At 36.0% G+C, this 20,608-nt stretch overlaps 1 protein-coding gene across 1 annotated transcript in view; it reads right to left on the minus strand.

Annotated features, from left to right (window-relative positions):
• Positions 1–20,608, minus strand: part of CCDC178 (coiled-coil domain containing 178) — a 257,715-nt gene that overhangs the window by 86,800 nt on the left and 150,307 nt on the right. The window contains 1 exon segment of the mRNA XM_010946961.3: positions 5,681–5,830. Coding sequence (XP_010945263.2) covers positions 5,681–5,830 — 150 coding nt within the window.

Consider the following 20,608-nt stretch of genomic DNA (forward strand, 5'->3'; position numbering starts at 1 on the left):
GTGATCAAGGGGCATCCCCTGTGTGGATTGCATGTACCCACTGGCTTTAGCAAGGCAACTGGAGACTGCAGGGGGTGGGACATCATTGCTGGCTTCATCAAGGTAGAGGGGGAAATGCCTTGACTACATGCATGCCAGCTTCATTGGTGCAACTGCAGCTTCTTGTTGCATGTGGCTATTGGCTTTAGCAAGGGGCTAGTAGAATGCTGTGACTACTGCTACTCACTGTCCCCAGTCAAGGAGAGGGAAGTGTTGCAATTGTCCAGGCTCCACTGACTTTAGCAAGCGATGACCACTCTCCCCTGAAGGCCTTAGCAAGGTAATGGGAGGGTGCTCTCTCCCCATAATTCATCCCATGTTCTCAAGTTGCATCAACTATTTAATACCTATTATAGACTAGAAGGTCTTTTGTAGCCACATCAAGATTTGGTACAAGAAGTAAGGGACATATATTTATCTAAAAAAAAAAAAATCTATAGTCATATCCTCTATATGCAAATTAGACTGTTTGTGGAAAACTATTATAGATAGTTTTATATTTAAAATTTGTATTTATGTTCTATAAGGTTGTTGAGTAAATTAAATAGTATTACACAGAAAGACTTGCAAAGTATGTAACACACAGGAAGTGCTTTATAGAGGTTAATTATTACTATAGTTTTTTACAACATTCCGTTAGGGAGATGCTAATACTCCCATTCTTCAGAGGCTCAGAGGGATTATATATATATATAATACCTTTATTTCTATCTCTTTGTCTAAATCTCTTCCTCTCTATATATTAGGGTCTCTTTACCTTAGCTCTGTTGCCATTTCAGGGCAGAAATGTTTGTGGCGTGTGTGGGGGGAGGGCTGTCCTGTGTATTGTAGGAATTTTAGCAGCATCCCTGGCCTCTGTCCATTAGATGTCAGGAGCACTCCTCCCAACCCCACTACCACCCTGATGTGATTACCGAAAATGTCTCCAGGCACTGCCAGATATCCACACATCCTCTGTAGGGTAAAACAGTCCTCAGTGAGAACCACTGATTATATATATATGTGTGTGCACGTGTGTGCTTGCGCTCACATACCTGTGTCCTAAGAAAGGGAGGCAGAGATACTGACGGGGTCATTACATAGCTGTTGTAGGCAAAATCTATTTTAAAATTATGGTTTTCCTAGTAAAGAAATGAATTTCCATCTACACTGAAACAAGCACATAAAAATCACCACTCGAAGCCTATTTTTAATACATGCAAGATAACAAGCAATACGAAATACTTATAAAAATGAAAACTAAAACAGCTTTCACATTTCTTTAGGAAAATAATTTTGTTTATTGCTAGAATTGACTTTGACTCCTCACCAAATCGATGCAAAGTGAGTTTTAGAGGAAACCCACATTTGAAAACAGAAAAAGGGAAGAGACCGTCTTTATTCCACTGTATATTCTTGCCTCCTTTGTCGAAGATTAGTTGACCAAAAGTTTGTGGGTTCATTTCTGGGCTCTCTATTCTGTTCCTTTGGTCTATATGTCTGTTTTTGTACCAATACCATGCTGTCTTCAGATCTCTGAATTATACAGTACTTTTGAGAATTTATATGGAAACTGCTATTGAGGCCTAGGGAATACAGATTAAATAGAAAAACTTCCTGCTTCGTCCTTTGGTGAAGTGAAGAGAGGATGTTGTTGGGCTGGTTCTATGGTCTTTTCTAGGAGAGATTCCCTTGGACTCTGGAGATCACAGCCTTCAGCATGGAAGCTGAGATGAGGTGGTATATTCCTATGCCTTTTATTATATCTTTGTCAGTACAATGGATGATTAATAATTTATTTTGAATAACTGAATGAATGAATGAAGTGTCTGAATTCCGTGAGGCCCAGAAGTATCCCTCAGAGCTCTGGAGTAGGTCCTCTGACCCATGTCCCTTCGTGACTCCTTCACAAGCTCAGGTCACTTAAAGATGATGCTCCAATCTGAGCATATCTATGGCAGTAACTCACTACTTCCAGCTGCCAGTCCACTCAAACTCGGGAAAAATATCACAGCACATGCTTATCTACAGACTCTTGGAGGCAATATTTGAACCTAAATTAAGGCAACTGTGTCCTAGCCAACTTGTTTTCTAACTAACTGTCTATGTGTTAAATCCCCGAACCACTCTGGCCTTATATTTCCATATCCTGTAAAATGGTCTTCTAAAAAGATGCATAAAGTTTCTAAAGGCGCTCCTAGTTTCAAAAGTTTTACAATTCAAGAGTTGTGAAACTGATCTATAACCCCTATGGAAATTAAACAGCTTCTAAATAAATAGATAGTCTTTACCCACTAGAAAAATCATCATTGAAAAGGTGGCTTCAATGAAATAAAATTACAAAAACAATTAGTGAATCAAATAATCTGTTTCAGTTGGACAGCAGAGACATAATGTATGATATTATGTAGTTTTTACGTGATTCATAGAAGCCGATGAGGCATGTCTAGGATTGTTCAGTCATGCTATAGTAGAGAGGGAGCACCATGGTTAGGAAATGGCTGAATGTAGAAAACCCTGAGTTTGTTCCCTCTCAAGTCAGTCTTCTTCTACCCAGGTGACCATGTGACACACTCAATCTCGGTACCATATCTTATAAAGTGATGACGATGACGATGACGATGACGATGACGATGATGATGATGATAATAAAAAAATAGAAAATTTTCCTGCATTACTAAGGGACATTTCAAAGATAACGTCTGCAAACCACAAGGCACAGATACCTGGTTCACTTAGTGCTTGTTAAGCACTGACTGATTCTGTAATAATTTATAGTCTCTTAGTAAGAAAGTGCTGAGAATCGGAGTAGGGCAAAGGTTAAGCTTTATAAGTAGTTTATAAAGAAATTAAAATATATTTTAACCAGTTTTGGAAGAGATCTTGTTTTTAGCCAACAGAACTATCAACACCTGCATGCTTTGCTTAGCTCACCTTTCTTTGCAGGCCTGAAGAACTTGAGATAGCCATTAAAACAAGCACATGGTGATTTTATCAATATATTCATGGATTTTTTAAGAAATATGAAAAATACATCTGAAAGCTTTCAATAAAAATGATGAAAATGCCCATTTTCACACAACATACAAGCTGTGTGTACAATTTTTCCTTCATTCCTCCTTAACGTTATTGTAAGTTTTTAGATCTGAGAAGTTTTAGATGGATTCTGTTCTATCATTACCCATGAACAGGGCTAATAAGAATTTTACATAACTATTTTTGTTTGTTTCTGACTTTTAAAGGTTTTAAATTTTAAACTGCAAATTTTAAAGATACAGGAAAGCATCAAGAAACGTGCAAAAGAAGCAGATACAATTCTATCACCTATTCTAAGATTTGAGCCACATATATACAAAACTTTGTTCAGGAAGGGGACATTATTTTTATGTTTGATTTGTTTTACTCTTACATTAAGTTTTCTTTGCTATGCTTGGTCTAAAAATACTGAGAAGTAGAAAAGGGTATAATTTGTGTAGAAAGAAAAATACTCCCTAAGAACCACGATGATTAAAACATAATTATTTCTTGTGCTAAAAAATGTATATTCAGAAGCAATGAAATTATTCTAAAACAGGCAAAAGATACAAAAAATTCCATTTTATCTGACAAGGAAATTCAACAAGGGACTCAGAGGTTGAGGAGTGCTTTCGTGCACCCCAAACTAAACTGGTCAAAGGAAATGCTGCAATATCAAGGAAATGGACTAAAATATTAAAGGGTTTTCTCAGTGTTGATGGCCAAATTCCATCCGGTAAGCAGTGCATTAGACACTAATGACATACGATTTCTCACTGACAGATTTAACAGCATCAATAAGGCCTCTCTGTCCATTGCAGCAAATTGATCCTACATGACATGGACAAGGGCAGCCTGCACTTAATGACCTCCATCGCTGAAGGATGGAAATGAAAAATGATTGGAAGTACAAATAAATCTTTGAAAGTTTCCCTGAAACAGGTGTGCTAAAAGTGATTCGTTTGAGGGATCATCACAAACATAAACCCAATCTCTTAGCATGCCCCACTGTCTGTTCAGACCAGAGTTTCCCTCCTTGGATCTTGAATCAGGATGTGCTTTATTTCCAAAACTGACATCAAGACAATTTGGTTCTTACTATGCAAATACTATGTTAGGGCTCTCCCTTAAAGTTCTGAGTTCTTCACTATTTACACAGGTATCTAATATATTTGTCATCTGCCACCAAAGGATTCTATACAAACTGATAAAAGGTACACATAAATTTATTTTTGTTTCCCTCCTGGTTAGAAAAGGAGATACAGTAGAGCCATTGATTATTTTATCCTCCTCAATTATCAAACAAAACATGTTTAAACTCAGTAAGAATGTCAAATGCACGAAGTGGTTGGACAAAACCCCATGGATACATTGATGCCCTTTCTCTGAATCCTGCATGATGGCATGAGGACACTAAGATTCTGGCTTATAGTTGCATTCTCAGTTCTTTCCGAAACACACTTATGTCTCAATCTACCTTCATCTTGCTACTGCTTCAACACAAACCTCTAAGAGAAAAATACACACTCTCTCCCAATATATCTGGAAGCTTTAACTCGCATGAGAATAGATGGGTCGGAAACACAGGGAGCAGATACGCAGGACATTAGATGAATGTAATAGTTACTCACAGTTGCACAGTAACTTTTATTTTCAAAGAAACTATGGAGGGCTCTTTCAATCCTAAACAATTTTCCTCCGAGGTAAATTTCACTTTACAGATATGAAAACAGTCAGAAAGGATAAATAATTTACCAAGATCACTGAGCTAGTAGTTGGTAGAGCTTCAAATCCTGGCCATCTGTCTTCCCACTATTCCATAATAATGAGGGATAAATACAGTACTGAAATTCTGAACTACTAATTTGTAGTATAGTAGTCTGGGTGACAACAATAGGAGAAAGGATCTATTAGTGGCCTACTGGCTTTATAGGTAGGTGAAATGTTAAAAAATAATTAATGCCTCTAGTTTTTGAAATTTAAATTCTGGGAAGAAACAAAGATTCAAAGGAAAATAACTTTCTTGTCAATGAGTAACTGGAGAAGAATATAGAGGGAGTGGATGTATCTTAACACCCTAGGAATGGAGCTTTACTTTTTGATTTGTGGCATATTGTGTGCTTTACTTTTCCACTTTTAGTATTACAGAAGATCTTAGAAAATATATTGGAATTTCTGGTGATTTCCAGTAATCAGAGAGGGTCAACTATTTTGTCAAGTTTCTAATTAAGCCTCATATTTAGCAAGAAAATAGAAACCAAAACATAGAGCCCATACATCATGAGAAAGAATTAGAGGTGTATCATGGTAAGCTATCCATAGATAGAATTGAAATTTGAAGCATATGATAATATATTTAAATTTATGAATGACAAAAATTTGGTATTTCAGGTCATAATAATTACAAGCAAACTGGTATAAAATAGTGGATTAGAAACTAAGTTTTTTCATTTCTCAAATGTCCTTTCAAAATTCAATTTCAAAAGGTTGATAAAAATACGCAAAACTTTACAAAAAGAAAACATGGCATTTGGTGGCATACAAAAGACCACCATAAGATTGGAGACCCCATGGCTGACCACTTGTTACTTTTTCTGGAACATATGTCAAGTAAAAAATTATTTTTTAAACAATAAGAGAAACCTACCTGTTTCTTATCTCTAACTGAACTGTCAAGTGATAGCTGTCTGTCATACAGGTTCAAATAGTTGTCCTTTTCCGTTAAGAAAATGGTCTGTAATTGCTGATACTCTTGAGCTAAACGTAGATTTTCTTCTAGTGAATCTTCTTGTATTTTCTAGAAGATAAATATATACATATATTTAGTTAAAATCACTTAATTTATGTTTGAATTTTTATATCATTGGAATTATTTAAAATTGTTACATTATATATATTGTAGAAAAATAATAAAACCAAAAAGATGCTTCCCCTGACACAAATACCGTCTCTGAATTTAATAATTTTCTTCCTTGATGCAGGTTTTTTATTTATTTGGAACACTGACGCATCAGAGTCTGACTTTTATTCCTTTTCTTTTCTGTACTTCCCTTCACAATGCATTGGGAAGTACCCAGTTCTTGGAGGCTTCAGTCAGTGTCCTAGGAGATTTCCTCCAGCTTCCCATTCCTTCTCCTTTTCTCAAGTGCTCAAATAGGTAGAAGACATTTGGAAGCTCAGAATCCCATTTCCAAGAGGTTCAGAGTGGTGGCACTCACAGATAACATTCAAAACACAGAGAAGTAAAGAGTGAAAAAGATAAGGAGCAAGCAAATCGATATTTAGAAGCACCCAGAGAAAGTGGTTGTTACTACTATGTATACTTTAACTATATTAAAGGCTAAATCGGATTCTGTGAGTGGTCGAGAATTTTATAACACCCCTCATGTCTAGATACATATATGTCAAATCTAACACAAATGCCTTAGAATGTAACTTTTGCCAACATCACCCACTGGCAAATTAGGGGCTGCTTATCATTTTAAATTAGACATATGATTCAGTTTAGTTGCTGATTCTTTTTACATTTCTAGCACAGAAAATTTTCTTTGGCTGCTTCAAAAAAATACAGAATTTATCAACAGCCTTAAATATTTTCAAACCTGTTAATCTAGTAATTCATCCTATGGAAATTTATTCTAAGCAAAAAGCTTTATTTGTTACAACATCATTTATAGTAGCAAAAAGTTTTCAAAACACATAAATGCAGATTAATCATGATGACAATAATGAGGATTAAATAACTAGATATGAAAATAACCATTGTGATGTAATTAAAAATGTTTCTTTGGGAAAACTGCCATCACATCAAACCTTTAGTATAAGTTGTTAAAAAAATATATTGCAGTATGAGAATGTGCACAGAGGAAATGTAATTCAGCAGAAAATTGCCTGTACAAATATTTCTGTATTTACACACTTGAAGATTTATTAAGGTCAACCAACATATTTCTCATGAAAGCCTGGTATCCATATTGATCCCTAATGATTAATACTATGTCACAGGCGCTCTTCAAAAAAGCCAAATGATGAACTGAGACCCATTTTAAGTGTCCTTGTCCTAATTCTGGCACAATGATTTAAAACTTTATAAACTTCTATCTAATAAACTTGCTTAAAAATCACAGATTCTTCTTTTGGTAGGAGGACAGAGTGTCTATGAATATTTTTCTTTGGTGCAGATACCTTTGAAAGATGGTTACCATTCCTTTTGATATCTTAACACTAATATTAACCTCCAGTGATTAACTTGGGACTTTGACACATGTTCTCCTGGAGGCCGGAGAAGAAACATTTTTGAGCTTTTTGTTTGTTGTCTGATTTAACACAAGCACAATGTTGAGACCTGAGATACTCTACTTCTCAATTACATTTCTTTCAAGACTCTGATGGTAACTACAAACATTGAATTTGAGAGGAGTGCTACAAAGGCTGTGGGATTTGTTTCAAACCAACTTAATGGAACTTAATTGGGGATATATTTGGTACTTTATGCTTTACTCATTGTGCAATTACAGTTTTATTTCCAAATATTATATATACTTTCAATTTCTGTATTACACCAGTTCTTACTGTTTTATATAGCATGATTAGAGAAATCAAATTGTGTAGTTAGGCCAATGAATCTTCAAAACATTGTTCCATCAGTCATGATATTTTACATTATCATTTCTCAGTAATAAAGGTAGAGGAGGATTTACCAACTCACTACCTATTCCTGAAAGCCAGTGACATTCAGATGTGCAATGAAGTTTAAGTTTTTTAATTTTAAATAATGTTATTCTGCTGACACTGCAAATGTTTTTTATGTTTAACTGTAGTTCCACATCACAACTCTGACTGGCTTAATTTTAACCAATAGTATTATAACATGCAAGTGAGATAAAGAGGGAAGGATAATTACTGGTGGATATGTGTCCAGGGGAATTAATGCTACTACTACAGGAGTTGAAAAGCTAGCAGCAGAAGATATTATACAAGGGCACAAAAGTTGGAGTTGGCCCTATAATAAAAACCCTATAATAAAAGGGTGAGAAAAAAGAAGGCTCTAATAAGAGAAGTAAGATGACTTTTCATATGCTTTTTATTCAAATCCAGTTGAATCTTATCAGTAGAATCTTTCTACTTAAGGTCTTGACTAAACACAAATTTGAAAAAAAAATTTGTTTCAAAAATATTAAAGAGAAATATGATTGTAATCTCTATAGGTTAAAATAACTGCTCTTTGAGTTGAATTACAATATTATTTTATTCATTCATTCATTTACTCATTTCCATTCAGTTGCTTATTCAAAACTTTCTATTTAGTAACTACTATATATCAAGCTCTAAGATGTAATGGTGAACCTCAAGAATTTGTGGCCTTATCGGGAAGACTTATATTAAAAATCACAGAAATATATAAATAAAGTGTAGAATTCATAATCTCTTGCATTTTTTGTTTTCCATATAGATTAAATTCATCCCAAAGGTATAAATTAATATTGTAACACTTTCTCAAAGCTACATTTATTGGTATTTATTCAATTCCTATTATTAGTGATTATTGTGATGAAACATTGGGAATCTGGCTCGATAAAGAGAAGAGACATAGTGAATATCTGTTAATCATTTCCATGTTGTCTAGAATTTAGTAAGGAAAATACTTAGCTTGATTATGGTTTGTTCTCTGTTTTCACAAATGATTTGTTTAACTTTGATATTTGGGAGGATATTCAGCTTCTCATCCTAATATTTTATTAAGAAATAAAATTATGTATATAAAGTGTGAATAGAAGTTTCTTATAAATTCCCTAAGTTTTGTTCACCCGTAAGATATATTGCACAAAGCAGAGTTGACACTAAGTAGGTACACAGGTTTTCAGTAAACGAATGAACGAATATAGAATAATGGTTAGGAAATGTATATATTTAGCACTTTAGAATCACACAATAAAAACTGGCCCACTTCTATGAAATAATGATATAACCACTTGTTATAATGAAGCACATTTATTTGTATTACTTGATATTGTATTATGTGACAAGTGAAGATTTTAAGGACATATATAAAAATTCATGCAGTATGTTTTTGCCCTGAGTACTTAAATATTATTCTACGGATATACCACGTTGTCCAGACTGAGCAAGAGTTGTTTCTCTGGGTGCACCATTGATTTTCATAAGGTACATGAATCCCGTGAAACTGAGCACAGTGTTTTTCCTGAGTTACCTAATTAGCCCATGATCCTAAAAGTATTGAGAAATATTGCTAAAGAAAGACCTGGCTTCTTCTTTTGTCACCAAAAATGCTAATAAATGAAGGCAGATTGAGACCCCAATATATCCAAATAATAGTTTTCCTTTTTTTCCCCATTTGATCTTTATTCTTTAAGCCATAGATTTCATCTTGGATTTTCCCTCCCTTTTCTCCATTTTCAGTTTAGTTTTCCTCCTCTTCCCCTTCTCCTTTCCCTCTCCCACTGGGTAAGTGAGGAATAGGGAACGATAATCAGAGAACTGGGTTCTTTGGGGACAAAATGTAGAGTATATATCATCTACTGATGTTCCACCTTGTGATATATAGAGAAGAACCTAGAAATAGGGCTGAATTTGAATGTTAGCTTATGGATTCTGCTCCTAATGGAATTGCTACAGTCCTAGTTGTTATAGTTACAGGTAGGGAAGATGAGGCAATGAGAAATCAGGTGAGGCAGTTGTATTATCCAAAAATGGCCACAGAAATATTTTCATTCCATGTTCTTCCAGAACCTTGTCACTCCCTATCAGGAAGCACAGTCTATTTCTCCTTCCATAGAACGTGGGTAGACTTGTGGCTTTTCCAGTCAACCCAGTACGGTGGAAATGATGCTGTGTGACTTCCCGGGCTAGTTTATTAAGAAGTTTATCAGAAAAGCAAACAGCTTCTGCCTGGCCCTCTCTTTGGGGACATTCACCCTTGGACCAGGCACCATGTTGTGAGGAATCCAGGCCACACTGACAGGTTATATGTAGATGTTCCAGCAAACAACCCCAGCCCAGGTCTCAGGTATCAGCATCAACTGTGAGTGAATGAGTCAGTTGAACATGATTCCAATGCTTAGTCTTCAAGTCGCCTAGATGATGGTTGAGAACATTTGAGAAGAGACAAGTTGGCTCTGCTACATCCTGTTCAAATTTTTGACACATAGAATCCTGAGCTGTGAAGTTTTAGGGTATTTATTATGTGATCATAGCAACTGAAACAAACACCAGGCATTTTGTGCAACGTTACATACCTACTGAGTAGAGGACCTGGGCTTTGCAGCCAGGCAGACTGGCTCCAGGTCCCACACTCTTTACCGTCCAATATACTTCCTTCATAAACATAGGCCAGCACTCTTCGATGCTACACAATGCAGTGTTTATAAAACCTAATGACTTTAAACAATCAAACCAAATTACAGAATTACATTGTTTTGAGCCTATTTCCACCAGCCAATTGTCTTTTCATAATCTGGCTAACATGTAGCTTGTCGACATAGATAAACTGGGCTCCTGAAGGAAATTATAACTTGGTCCCCTTGGAAGCTACTTTTTGCTGTAAGTCAATATGGCCATGCTGGTTACGTATAATCAGTCTTGTGTTTTCCGATCTCCATGGTTCCTTATTCCATGATTTGATCAGGCCAGATGCATTCACTGGCAAGACTATGTGTCAAGTGGACAGACCTTTACAGGTGAGGCCTGCACAACTCTGGACTACGGTTGAATGCAGCAGAGTAATGCTACACATTGAGACCTCTGGAGGTCCAGCCAGAAACTCTTACTCTGGAGAAAGCCTAAATCCATTTGAACTTTTTTTTGGGGGGGGGGGGTTGTTCATTTTTAATTTAAGATGGGCTACTGGCAAAGAATATATTACAAGAAAAAAACTTGATCTTAACATTCTAGAGAGACAGTTATGATTAAAATATTTGCACTGTACATGTACATGTAGAAAACCAACATAGCTATAAACAAATGTTTAAATGTTATTAAAATAGTCCTAGTGTCTACGACTAAATTTATAGCAGTGAGTTATCTACACTCTCAGTTACTCTTAATATGGGCATCTGGATCCAGTTCACCAGGCAGAGGGCTTAAGTCCTTCTCTCAATTACGCATTCGCTGTAAGAGAGTTGTCATCTTTTGACCCAGTTCTAACTCTAACTGTCCTATCCTAATGTGATTATGTGTGCCAGTCTCACATGATCTTTTCTGATGATCTGTCTGTCGTCTCCCGAGTCTTGGTTGTTAATAGTCTACTGCAGACAGCTCCTTGCTTTTTTGCTTCTTGCCAGGGCTCTGCTGGCTGTCACTGCCATGTCTGTGTTCCTAAACAGACTGCACCACACTCACTTTATTTTAGTCCCATGATTGGAAAGAACTGACTTTCTGCCAGAACCACCCAAAAGCAAACGGGGTATTGCTGGTTCTTACTGATCAGTGTTACTCTAGAGCACCTTCTTGTCTAGCTTGCATTCATTTATTTGTTCATTCAATTATTTCTTCAGCAAACCCTAGTAGGTTTACCATATATGTCCAGCTCTATGGCTACCCCTGGGATTAAAGAGATTGGTGGGATGTGATCCCTTTTTACCAGGGATTACAGGCTGGCCTGGGAGGAGGCAGAGGTATTTCTTGATACCCTGAATTGATTCTATCAGGTGGGAAAAGTGGGGTCGGAAAAGGCATCACATAAGAAATTATCATTGACATGAATCTTAGAACAATCATTTTATTTGGCAGAGATCTAAGCTGTCCTGCCATATGGGTCAGCATATATTTGAGCAAAATTGGGTGAGTCAATTGAGTGAACTGGTTTTTTTTGGCCCCTTTAGGACTGTTAGATTATTGTTTCCTATGACTTGTGAATTAGGCTTTCCTAGACTGTATTAAGCATTCTGTTATCTCTTGACTTTAAAGTATTACTATGTAAATAATGAAAAATACCCATGTATTTAGTATCCCACTGATGCACAGCACCATACAAAAGACAACAGTCCAAACACCAGTGTTTCAGTAGCACGCGACCCTATGCAGATGCTTTACACCACTGATATCATACCATCAAGTCTCCAGTCTCCACGTAGTCTTTCAGCACATCTCTGCCAGTTTAGGACACTGTACTGGTAGCTTTGCATGTAGTGATGTTCTGATGTTACTAAAGCAGGCAGGCATCGGTACTGAGACTGATTCACAGAATGTGCATGGGACAGACTTTAGAATGAACCAGACAGGGAGGTTCCAAGTCTCTTTGTGAACACTGCTGCTTCAAAAGCATTCCCTTTGATTCGTGAGAATTAACATGGTGAGCACAAGATGCTTAAAATATATGCTACTTCTCTAACAATGTAACAGACTCAGAGAAAACATGTACTTATTTACGTGCGTCACCTACTGTGTGCAGAGAGGCATTACTGTACTGCTGCTCCCTTAAAATCTATACACCAATTACTACAGAAAATGAGAATTTTCCCCAGTGTTTCCAAGGAACAAGTCTGTGAGAATGATATGTGTCGATACCCTGAAGCCTCAAAGGAACAAATAACTGTTTTAACTCTCCCAGGACCCACTTCCTTGTCTGTGCTGCCATGGAAACCAGTCTCTTGTCCAACTCAAGTTCTCCGATAATTAGTCTTGAACATTCTTGATATTTAAATGAATAAATCAGTCCTCTGCATCAAGGGTGTTACATGCCTCAAACTCTACGTATTACCATGTTTGACAAAATGCTCTCTATCCATTAATTCATTTAAAAATACTTATTGAGAAGCTGGTATACACAAAGCATTATGGGGGGACACTGTGAGATGTCAAACAGCACCTTTAGGACTCTGTTTGGTAAAAGCCTACCACATGCCAGCTGACCAGTCAAACCTGTCACTGTCAGACTCCAGGAGATGCTATCTTTAGCTATCCCACTGCAGCATCCACATAAACGACCACACACAGAACTCCTTTGCCTTGGCTCCTCTACAGGGTTACAAATTTAGCTACCATTGATTTACTCAAAAGTTTACTAATGGACACAACAACGTTACATCTCAGAACTCAGAAAACACCCAGTGGGGATCCATGGGCGCTCTGTATTAGCCCTGCTTTCCCTTATTATGTTTTGACTCTGTTCAGTGTATACATTTGACCAGGAATTATTGACACCAGCATGAAAAAAATACACAATTTCAGGGCCGAAGGAGCTTGCAATCAGATAGGGGAATTGAGGCATTCACAAAGCTAACTACATCAGAATACATTAAACATAAGGAAGGATAGAAGACATAGCCAAATAATGAGAGCAGTTCCATGAGAGAGCAGTTCCAGTGAAAGTGCCGAGTAAAGTTTCAAGGAAGAGTCAGTTTTTGAATAGATTCTGAAGCTATTTCATATACAGGGCGCTGTATTCTTGGCAGGGGAAGTCTGGCTTAGAAACACAGATGCTTGTTAAATATTAAAAAGTACCTGATCACTGTGGGTATGTGTTTATTCTTTTAAAAAAGGAACATTTATCACCATGTTGCCTGTAATTTTTCTCCTATAACTACTCAATGGCTTTAGGGATCACTAAATATAAATGCCACTTATTTTATTAGCTATTACATTTTTATTTGATCCAGTTTTCTTTAATATAATTGTATGTCCCTTCAAAGTATCTGGTATAACTGATTAGAGAAACAAATTAAGTAATAAGAAAAAGAAAGTAAAAATCAGTGTCATGCAATCTATAGCCCAATTTATTTTTCCAAGTTAAAATATATGATTTAAACAAATATATTACATATATGTCCTCAGTAGGTGACAGTTACAGTACTAATAATTCCCTTAAATTTATTTTTTCTTTATTAAATAAACCTTAACATTTAATCCTGAATATATGAGTTTAATAATGTGTCCTCTAATACTATTTAAGATTGTTAAAGACACATATTTGCATAGTATTTCCTTTTTAAACATTGCTATACATTATCATAATTTAATTGTATTTCAATCATCAATATTTTAAAGTATGTTTTAAAGTCTGCTACTCTTTTCACAATTTTGTATGAACAACTTCTTCATGTGTACCTCCTGATGTGAATAGTTTAAGATTTAGAAAGGTTTCCTATTTACTCACATTTTAATGATATACATTTCTACTTCACTGGAGGAAAAGGCTGATCAGTCACAGAAAGGTCAGTTAACACTAAATAGACCCTTTCTTTATGTAATTACAAAGAATAATTTCTTTGTGCTGATGGCACTGCACATGGAGTGGGTGATGCAGAGAATTAATGTGCTGCCTTGTTGGCCCATGGGATAGAGATTCCAATACAATAACCACAACTTATTCTAATTATGCAGCTTTAAAAGGTCATCAGCAAAAAGAGTTAAGGAATTACCAACTAACTTTATCATGAAGTAAAAATGCACTACATAAATGCAGAAAGTGTAAGAACAGTATCTTGAAACTTTACTGCAAATGAGAGAAAGATTGATCTAAAGGGTTTCAGGTCATATATTATGGCATAAATTAAGTAAACTCATTGAGAAAATATATGATATTTTATAATTTCCTATTGATGTAGTCAGGTAACCTGATTTCACCTTACATTTGTAGGAAATGTTTAATTTTGAAAAATGCTGTTTATATTTAATGACAATTTTATTGCCACATTCATGTTATGGTATAAATTCTGGTACTATTTAAATATTTCTTTTAAAAAATCTATTTGTTATAAAATAATGCATGCTGATTATATTACACACAACGAGAGAGTGGTATGTGACATAGAAAATTAAAAAGCCCCTCTGCAACAATCAGTCATTTTTTAATTGAAGTAGAGTTGATTTACAATGTTGGGTTAGTTTCTGGTGTACAGCATAGTGATTCAGTTTTTCATATTCTTTTTCATTATAGGATTATTACTATATATTGAATGTAGCTCCCTGTGCTATACATTATAACCTTGTTGCTAATATATTTTAAGTATAATAGTGTGTATTTGCGAATTCCAATTCCTAATTCATCCCTCCCCACTTTTCCCTTGGGTAACCATAGGTTTGTTTTCCATGTCTGTGAATCTCGTTTGGTTTAGCAAGTAAGTTCATTTGTATCATTTTTTAGATTCCACAAATAAGTGGTATCACATGATATGTGTCTTTCTCATATATATATCACATCTTCTTTATCCATCCATCTGTTGATAGACACTTAGTTTGCTTCCGTGTCTTGGCTACTGTAAATAGTGTTGCTACAACGTTGTGGTGCATATGTCTCTTTGAATTAGGGTTTTCTCCAGCTATATGCCCAGGAGTGGGGCTGCTGGATCATATGGTAACTGTTAATTGACCATAGGTGTGTGGGTTTATTTCTAGGCTCTCTATTCTGTTTCAGTGATCCATATGTCTCTTTTTATGCCAATACCACACACTACAGTCATTTTTATACCCCAGAGATAGTATTAACAATTTGGTGCTAATCATTAAGGAACAGAAATTAAAAAAAAAAAAATCTTACAATGACAATGAGGACACAAAGACCAGGAAAGTCAAATTCTTGTCCAAGGTCACATAAGAAGAAAGCAGCAATAAGGCTAGGATCCAGTTTGGTTTCAGCCTAATGCCTGTTCAGGGACTACGTCACCTCCTAATCTTGAGTGTGAATTACAGGGCCCATAAGATTCTAGACTGATACCTGTAAATGCTCTAATTTCTGAGTACTCTATCGAATCACACCAGTCTTTTGAAATAAACTGGATGCTCAAAGAGAAAAGAGTCTTTTAAAATAAAAAATATACATGCCTCAGTGTCTTTTCCATGGGAACACATGGTTAGTTAGGCCCACTGACACAGAGGTGCCAAATATGCACACTACAGTAAATAATTTGCAGTCTAATAAAATATCCTATGGATAGAAGTATCACCAATGCTTTTTCTCTTTTGTTCCTCTCAGTTAGATAGCCCCCTTACTGAGAAATAAAAGATCATAAGCATCTCTAATTGCCTGATGTTGTCCACACTGGGGCGCTGCCCAAACACTGTGAAGATTCTCAAGGAGAAACAAGATTTAAAATATCTAAGGCAAGTTTCTATAGAGACTCATTCTTGAGACATGTCTAGTCTACAAAATAACTGAATCCCAGCATGGGAAAATCACATTCTAGAACGGGGATCATGGAACTGTGACCGTCCAGGCAAATCCAGCCCACTGCCTGCTTTTGTAAATAAATGTTATCCGAGCACTGACACACACGTTCATTTACATATTGTCCATGGCTGTTTTTACTCTGCAGAGGCAGAGTTAACTAGCTGCAATACACACTAAATGGACCCCAAAGCCTGATCTATTTATTATCTTTCCCTTTACACATAAAGTTTGCTGACCTCTGCTTTAGACTCTAAATTAATATGTAAGTATTATGCAAAACAAAGTTCCAATTTAGATTGCTTACTCAAGATCTATTTGGGCTGTAGTTACACCTACACATAGAGAAAGGCTATAGAAAAGCATTTTCTTTATTTTTCTAGCAGAGGCACATACTAAGCGAGCCATAGACAATTAATAGCTCAAAAATGTCTCCAAGTCCTTAAAAAATAATGAGATGTTCCTAAACCTTTTAAGTACTCTCAAAATAGACACAATAAAATTGCAGAGAGTTGTCAGATCTATTAAGATACCATAAACAATGCCTCGATTTATTTCCCCTACACCTTTTAAAATTAAATGTAGTTTATGTAGGTCTTGCATTATGGGAAGCCAGGGGTCTGTTAACTTTTCTACTCCAGCAACCTCTGTTTTAGGGGTGTGGGATTAACTTTATGTTGCCAAGTGGAAGCTTAATTTTGCAGGGGACATAGGTGTCCATTCCTTTGCAGAACTGCTAAGTAAAATGAGGTAGTCACCCACCATGCAAGACTGTAAAGTTATCAGAAGAAATGCACTAGGTATACAACACAGCAATACAGGGTGATCTTTAAAATATGATGCGCAAGTGGAAAAGATACCGAATGATAAATATCACATAATTTAGCACATGAGGACAAGTACCAATGGGATTTAGAGAGACACAAGAATTAGGAGTTAAGGGTGAGGGACAAAATAAATTAAGAGTTGATATTCTGGCGGGGGAGGGTATAGCTTAGTGGTAGAACGCATGCTTAGCATGCACAAGGTCCTGAGTTCGATCCCCAGTATCTCCATTAAAATAAAAAAAAGAGAGCCAATATTTTGAGGATATGTAAGTTCTTTATAGTCAGCAGTGATACTCAAAATGATTAAGTGGGTTGGGTTCTTAGATCTTCCCGGTTTTTCCAGGGGTTTAATGGAAAATGCTTAAAATAAGATAAATCAAACACCTAACAATACTGGAAACACACTTCTGCGATAATAGGTTCCCCAGGGGCCACAATCCTAAGATTTATTCTGTATATCATCTAGTTATGGCCAGAGTAAATGAAGGCATGAAGAAGTCTGTCATGACAATTATGTACCAAATTCATGGTTGTTTCTTTCTATGCCTTTTTTCTCGTCTTTGCTTTTCCTCAACTTATTTATGCCTCTTTTCTTCCTCATGCTTCCTCCTTGTTATCTTTGTGAAACACAAATTCATTCAACTCTCTAAGGTCTTCTTGCTGTCATGCTTCCCTCCTGAAGATACCATCTTCCCTTCCCACCATTTCCAACCTACTATCCTTTCCAAGTCACTTCTTTCTTTCTACATTATGGTATGAAATAGAAGTGTCTCAAAAAAGAAAAATATTTGGGAAATACTGAAGGATCCACTTATTTTTTCCCATAAAATAAGACACTTCATGAAAATCTAATACAATAGAAGGAAGAGGGTGAAATGTATATTGTGCAATTCAGCTTATGGCTGTCTTTTTGATGTTGTCTAGACACTAATTTGGATAGTGGTGGTAAAGAAAAATGAACAAAAACTTAAAACTTTTGGTCTACCTGGAAAAGGTGATTAGAAATATTTCTGTTTCTGTCAGCTTAGCAGGAAGGCACAAGAGTGTCAATGTAATAAGTCTGCATAATTAAGTAAAGTATATGACAAATACAATTATATTCTTATGCACACAGAGATACACATACACAATGTTATATTTTTAATCTTTTGACAGATATGAGGGAAGCCAGAGACTTAAAAAAGGTAGAACAAACTGGAATCTCTTTAGGAGGTACGTCGGACATAGAAGCAATAAAGCTGGCATTTATAATACAGTATTCATTATTGGGAAGTAATTCCTAGTTCACTGATAGCATATACTGTATATATCTAATGTTATGCGGTGAAACGTGTAAAGATGAACATTTTCAACTTTTCTTGGAAAACTGGAACCGATAAGGCACAGTCAGCATTAAAACACTGTACTATGTATGTATCTGTCACTGCAATTGCCATGTTTTATTATACTTAATATCATCGTATTAATTTCTTCACTTCTGTGAACTTTTTGTGCCTTACTAATTTTTATCTCAGTGCATAGTACTCTCTCAGTAAACATTACTGAACACATGAAAAGGTGAGTGAAACTGAATAACACTCACACCTTGTTGAACACTGAGGTACCTACACAGAAAAAATGGGTGGACTCAACGTGGATTTTTTTTTATTTTCATTTAGTATCTATTTCTGCCAACTGTTCTTATATGAGTGGACTTTTCAGAGTATTATTCATGGATGCCATTTTACATGTTTTTTATTCTGCAGAGAAACATTTCACAATTAATTTTTACAACATAAAAACGTAGGAATTTATCCATTTACATATTGACTGAAAAAAATAATAAGGTTTCCAGTTCTTTAAATCCTAGTTTGCAGAAGCATTTCACTGTGTAATCTCTCTGTGTTGTACTCCGGTTTACTTGTCGCTTTTCCTTGGAAGACTAACAGAAATCTAAACTACCCGCTTTGCTGCCTTTATACACTTTGCTAAGCTGTGTTCTCACAAATCAGGAGATTAAAATAAAAAAGAAATAGTAAGACAGTTTCACACGAAATAACGATAGTTGATTTTTTTTAATTATAGAGGATCTTCACAGTAGCAGATGGGTGTGAGCACTTCACGGAAACAGAAAAGTAGTAAATAAGAACAAAAGCAGCATTCAAATTACCAAAGACTTTTGAACAAAGTAATGATAAATTTCCTGTGTACTTCAATGACTTAAATAAGGAGAAGCAATGTATGTTTTAAATCAAAACAACACTTTATACACTGCTCTCTTCAGATGAGATAGGCAAGGTTACTCAGTTTTACAGGATTCATCCTTTGTCCAAATTCATAACAAGTGCCCTTCCCTAACCCTATACACTTGTCAATGTCAGACCAATTTTTCTTCCTCATGAAAGTTTCTTCTTTAATTTTTTTTCCAAAAAAAAAAAAAAAATCAAGGAAGGAAAGAGGGAAGGAACGAAGGAAAGTGCAAGCCTCCTGGAATCAAATGCTATATCCACTCCAGAAATCCTCAGTGTCACTGAGTTATTAGCTTTCTTTGACCTCAGGTTAATGACTGACCTGAGGATAGCCCTTATGTGGAAACCTGTTCATATGCAGTTAGGTACTGAAATTTAGACTCACGCAGATGGGGCAACTCATAAGCTTGATTTTGAATAAAACGATATTCATGGAAGCCATCTGAAGTCCATGCAGGCCATCCATTCTTCCAGGCATCTGGGGTCATCAGCCGTTCAGAAGGTGTGTCCGTGGGGGTTCTCATGGCTAACTACTGAAGCTCCAATACCAGGAACCTATGAATTTGCTACTACTCATGGCAAAGGGGACTTGCAGATGTAACTAAGGGCACAGATCTTAAAATAAAAAGATTATTCTAGATTATATAGGTGGGACTATCTAGCCACATGAATCTGAAAACTTCAGAGGATGTGAAGGCAGAAGCAGGAGAAATCTGAAGTGTGAGAGAGACCTGAGACCCACCTCCCTTTCCCCTTTGAAGATGGAAGAAGGAGGCAACAAGCCAGTGAGTGCAGACAGCCTCTAGAAGGTGGAATGGCCCTCTGCCCACAGCCAGAAAGAAAACAGGGACCCAGCCACAAAGAAATGAGCTCTGTCGACAATCTAAAACAGATGCCTCTCTCCAGCCTCCAGGAGAGAACACGGCCCTGCCGACAACTTGAATTTCATCCAGTGAGACTCACTTAAGACTTCGGACATACAGAGCTATAAGATAATAACTTAGTGTTATTTTAAGCTCCTAAATTTGCCATGGTTTATTATGGCAGTAATATAAAGCTAATATAGTGACAAGTATCACATTAGGTACTAGGTTTGGGTTTGTCAAAATTAATAATATGTTGCATAAAAGCTAACAGCTTAATGATGGAAAAATCAAGCACTGCAGCTTCTTTGCAACAAGTTTATTAATATATACATTTTAGAAACTATCAAATAATTCATTTATTTTGTATAAAACACGTGTTTCCTATCAGTATGTAAAGTAACACAGCACATCAATAATAACTGGAAAATTAATTCCAATGTGATATAGATTGTGCCCTGAGCTCCCAACTAAATTTCTGCTTACATTAACTGTAATAGATAGATAAAACTATCATCTCTATTTTGAAATAAA

Source organism: Camelus bactrianus, chromosome 24, assembly GCF_048773025.1.
Source record: "Camelus bactrianus isolate YW-2024 breed Bactrian camel chromosome 24, ASM4877302v1, whole genome shotgun sequence".
Lineage (NCBI taxonomy): Eukaryota > Metazoa > Chordata > Mammalia > Artiodactyla > Camelidae > Camelus > Camelus bactrianus.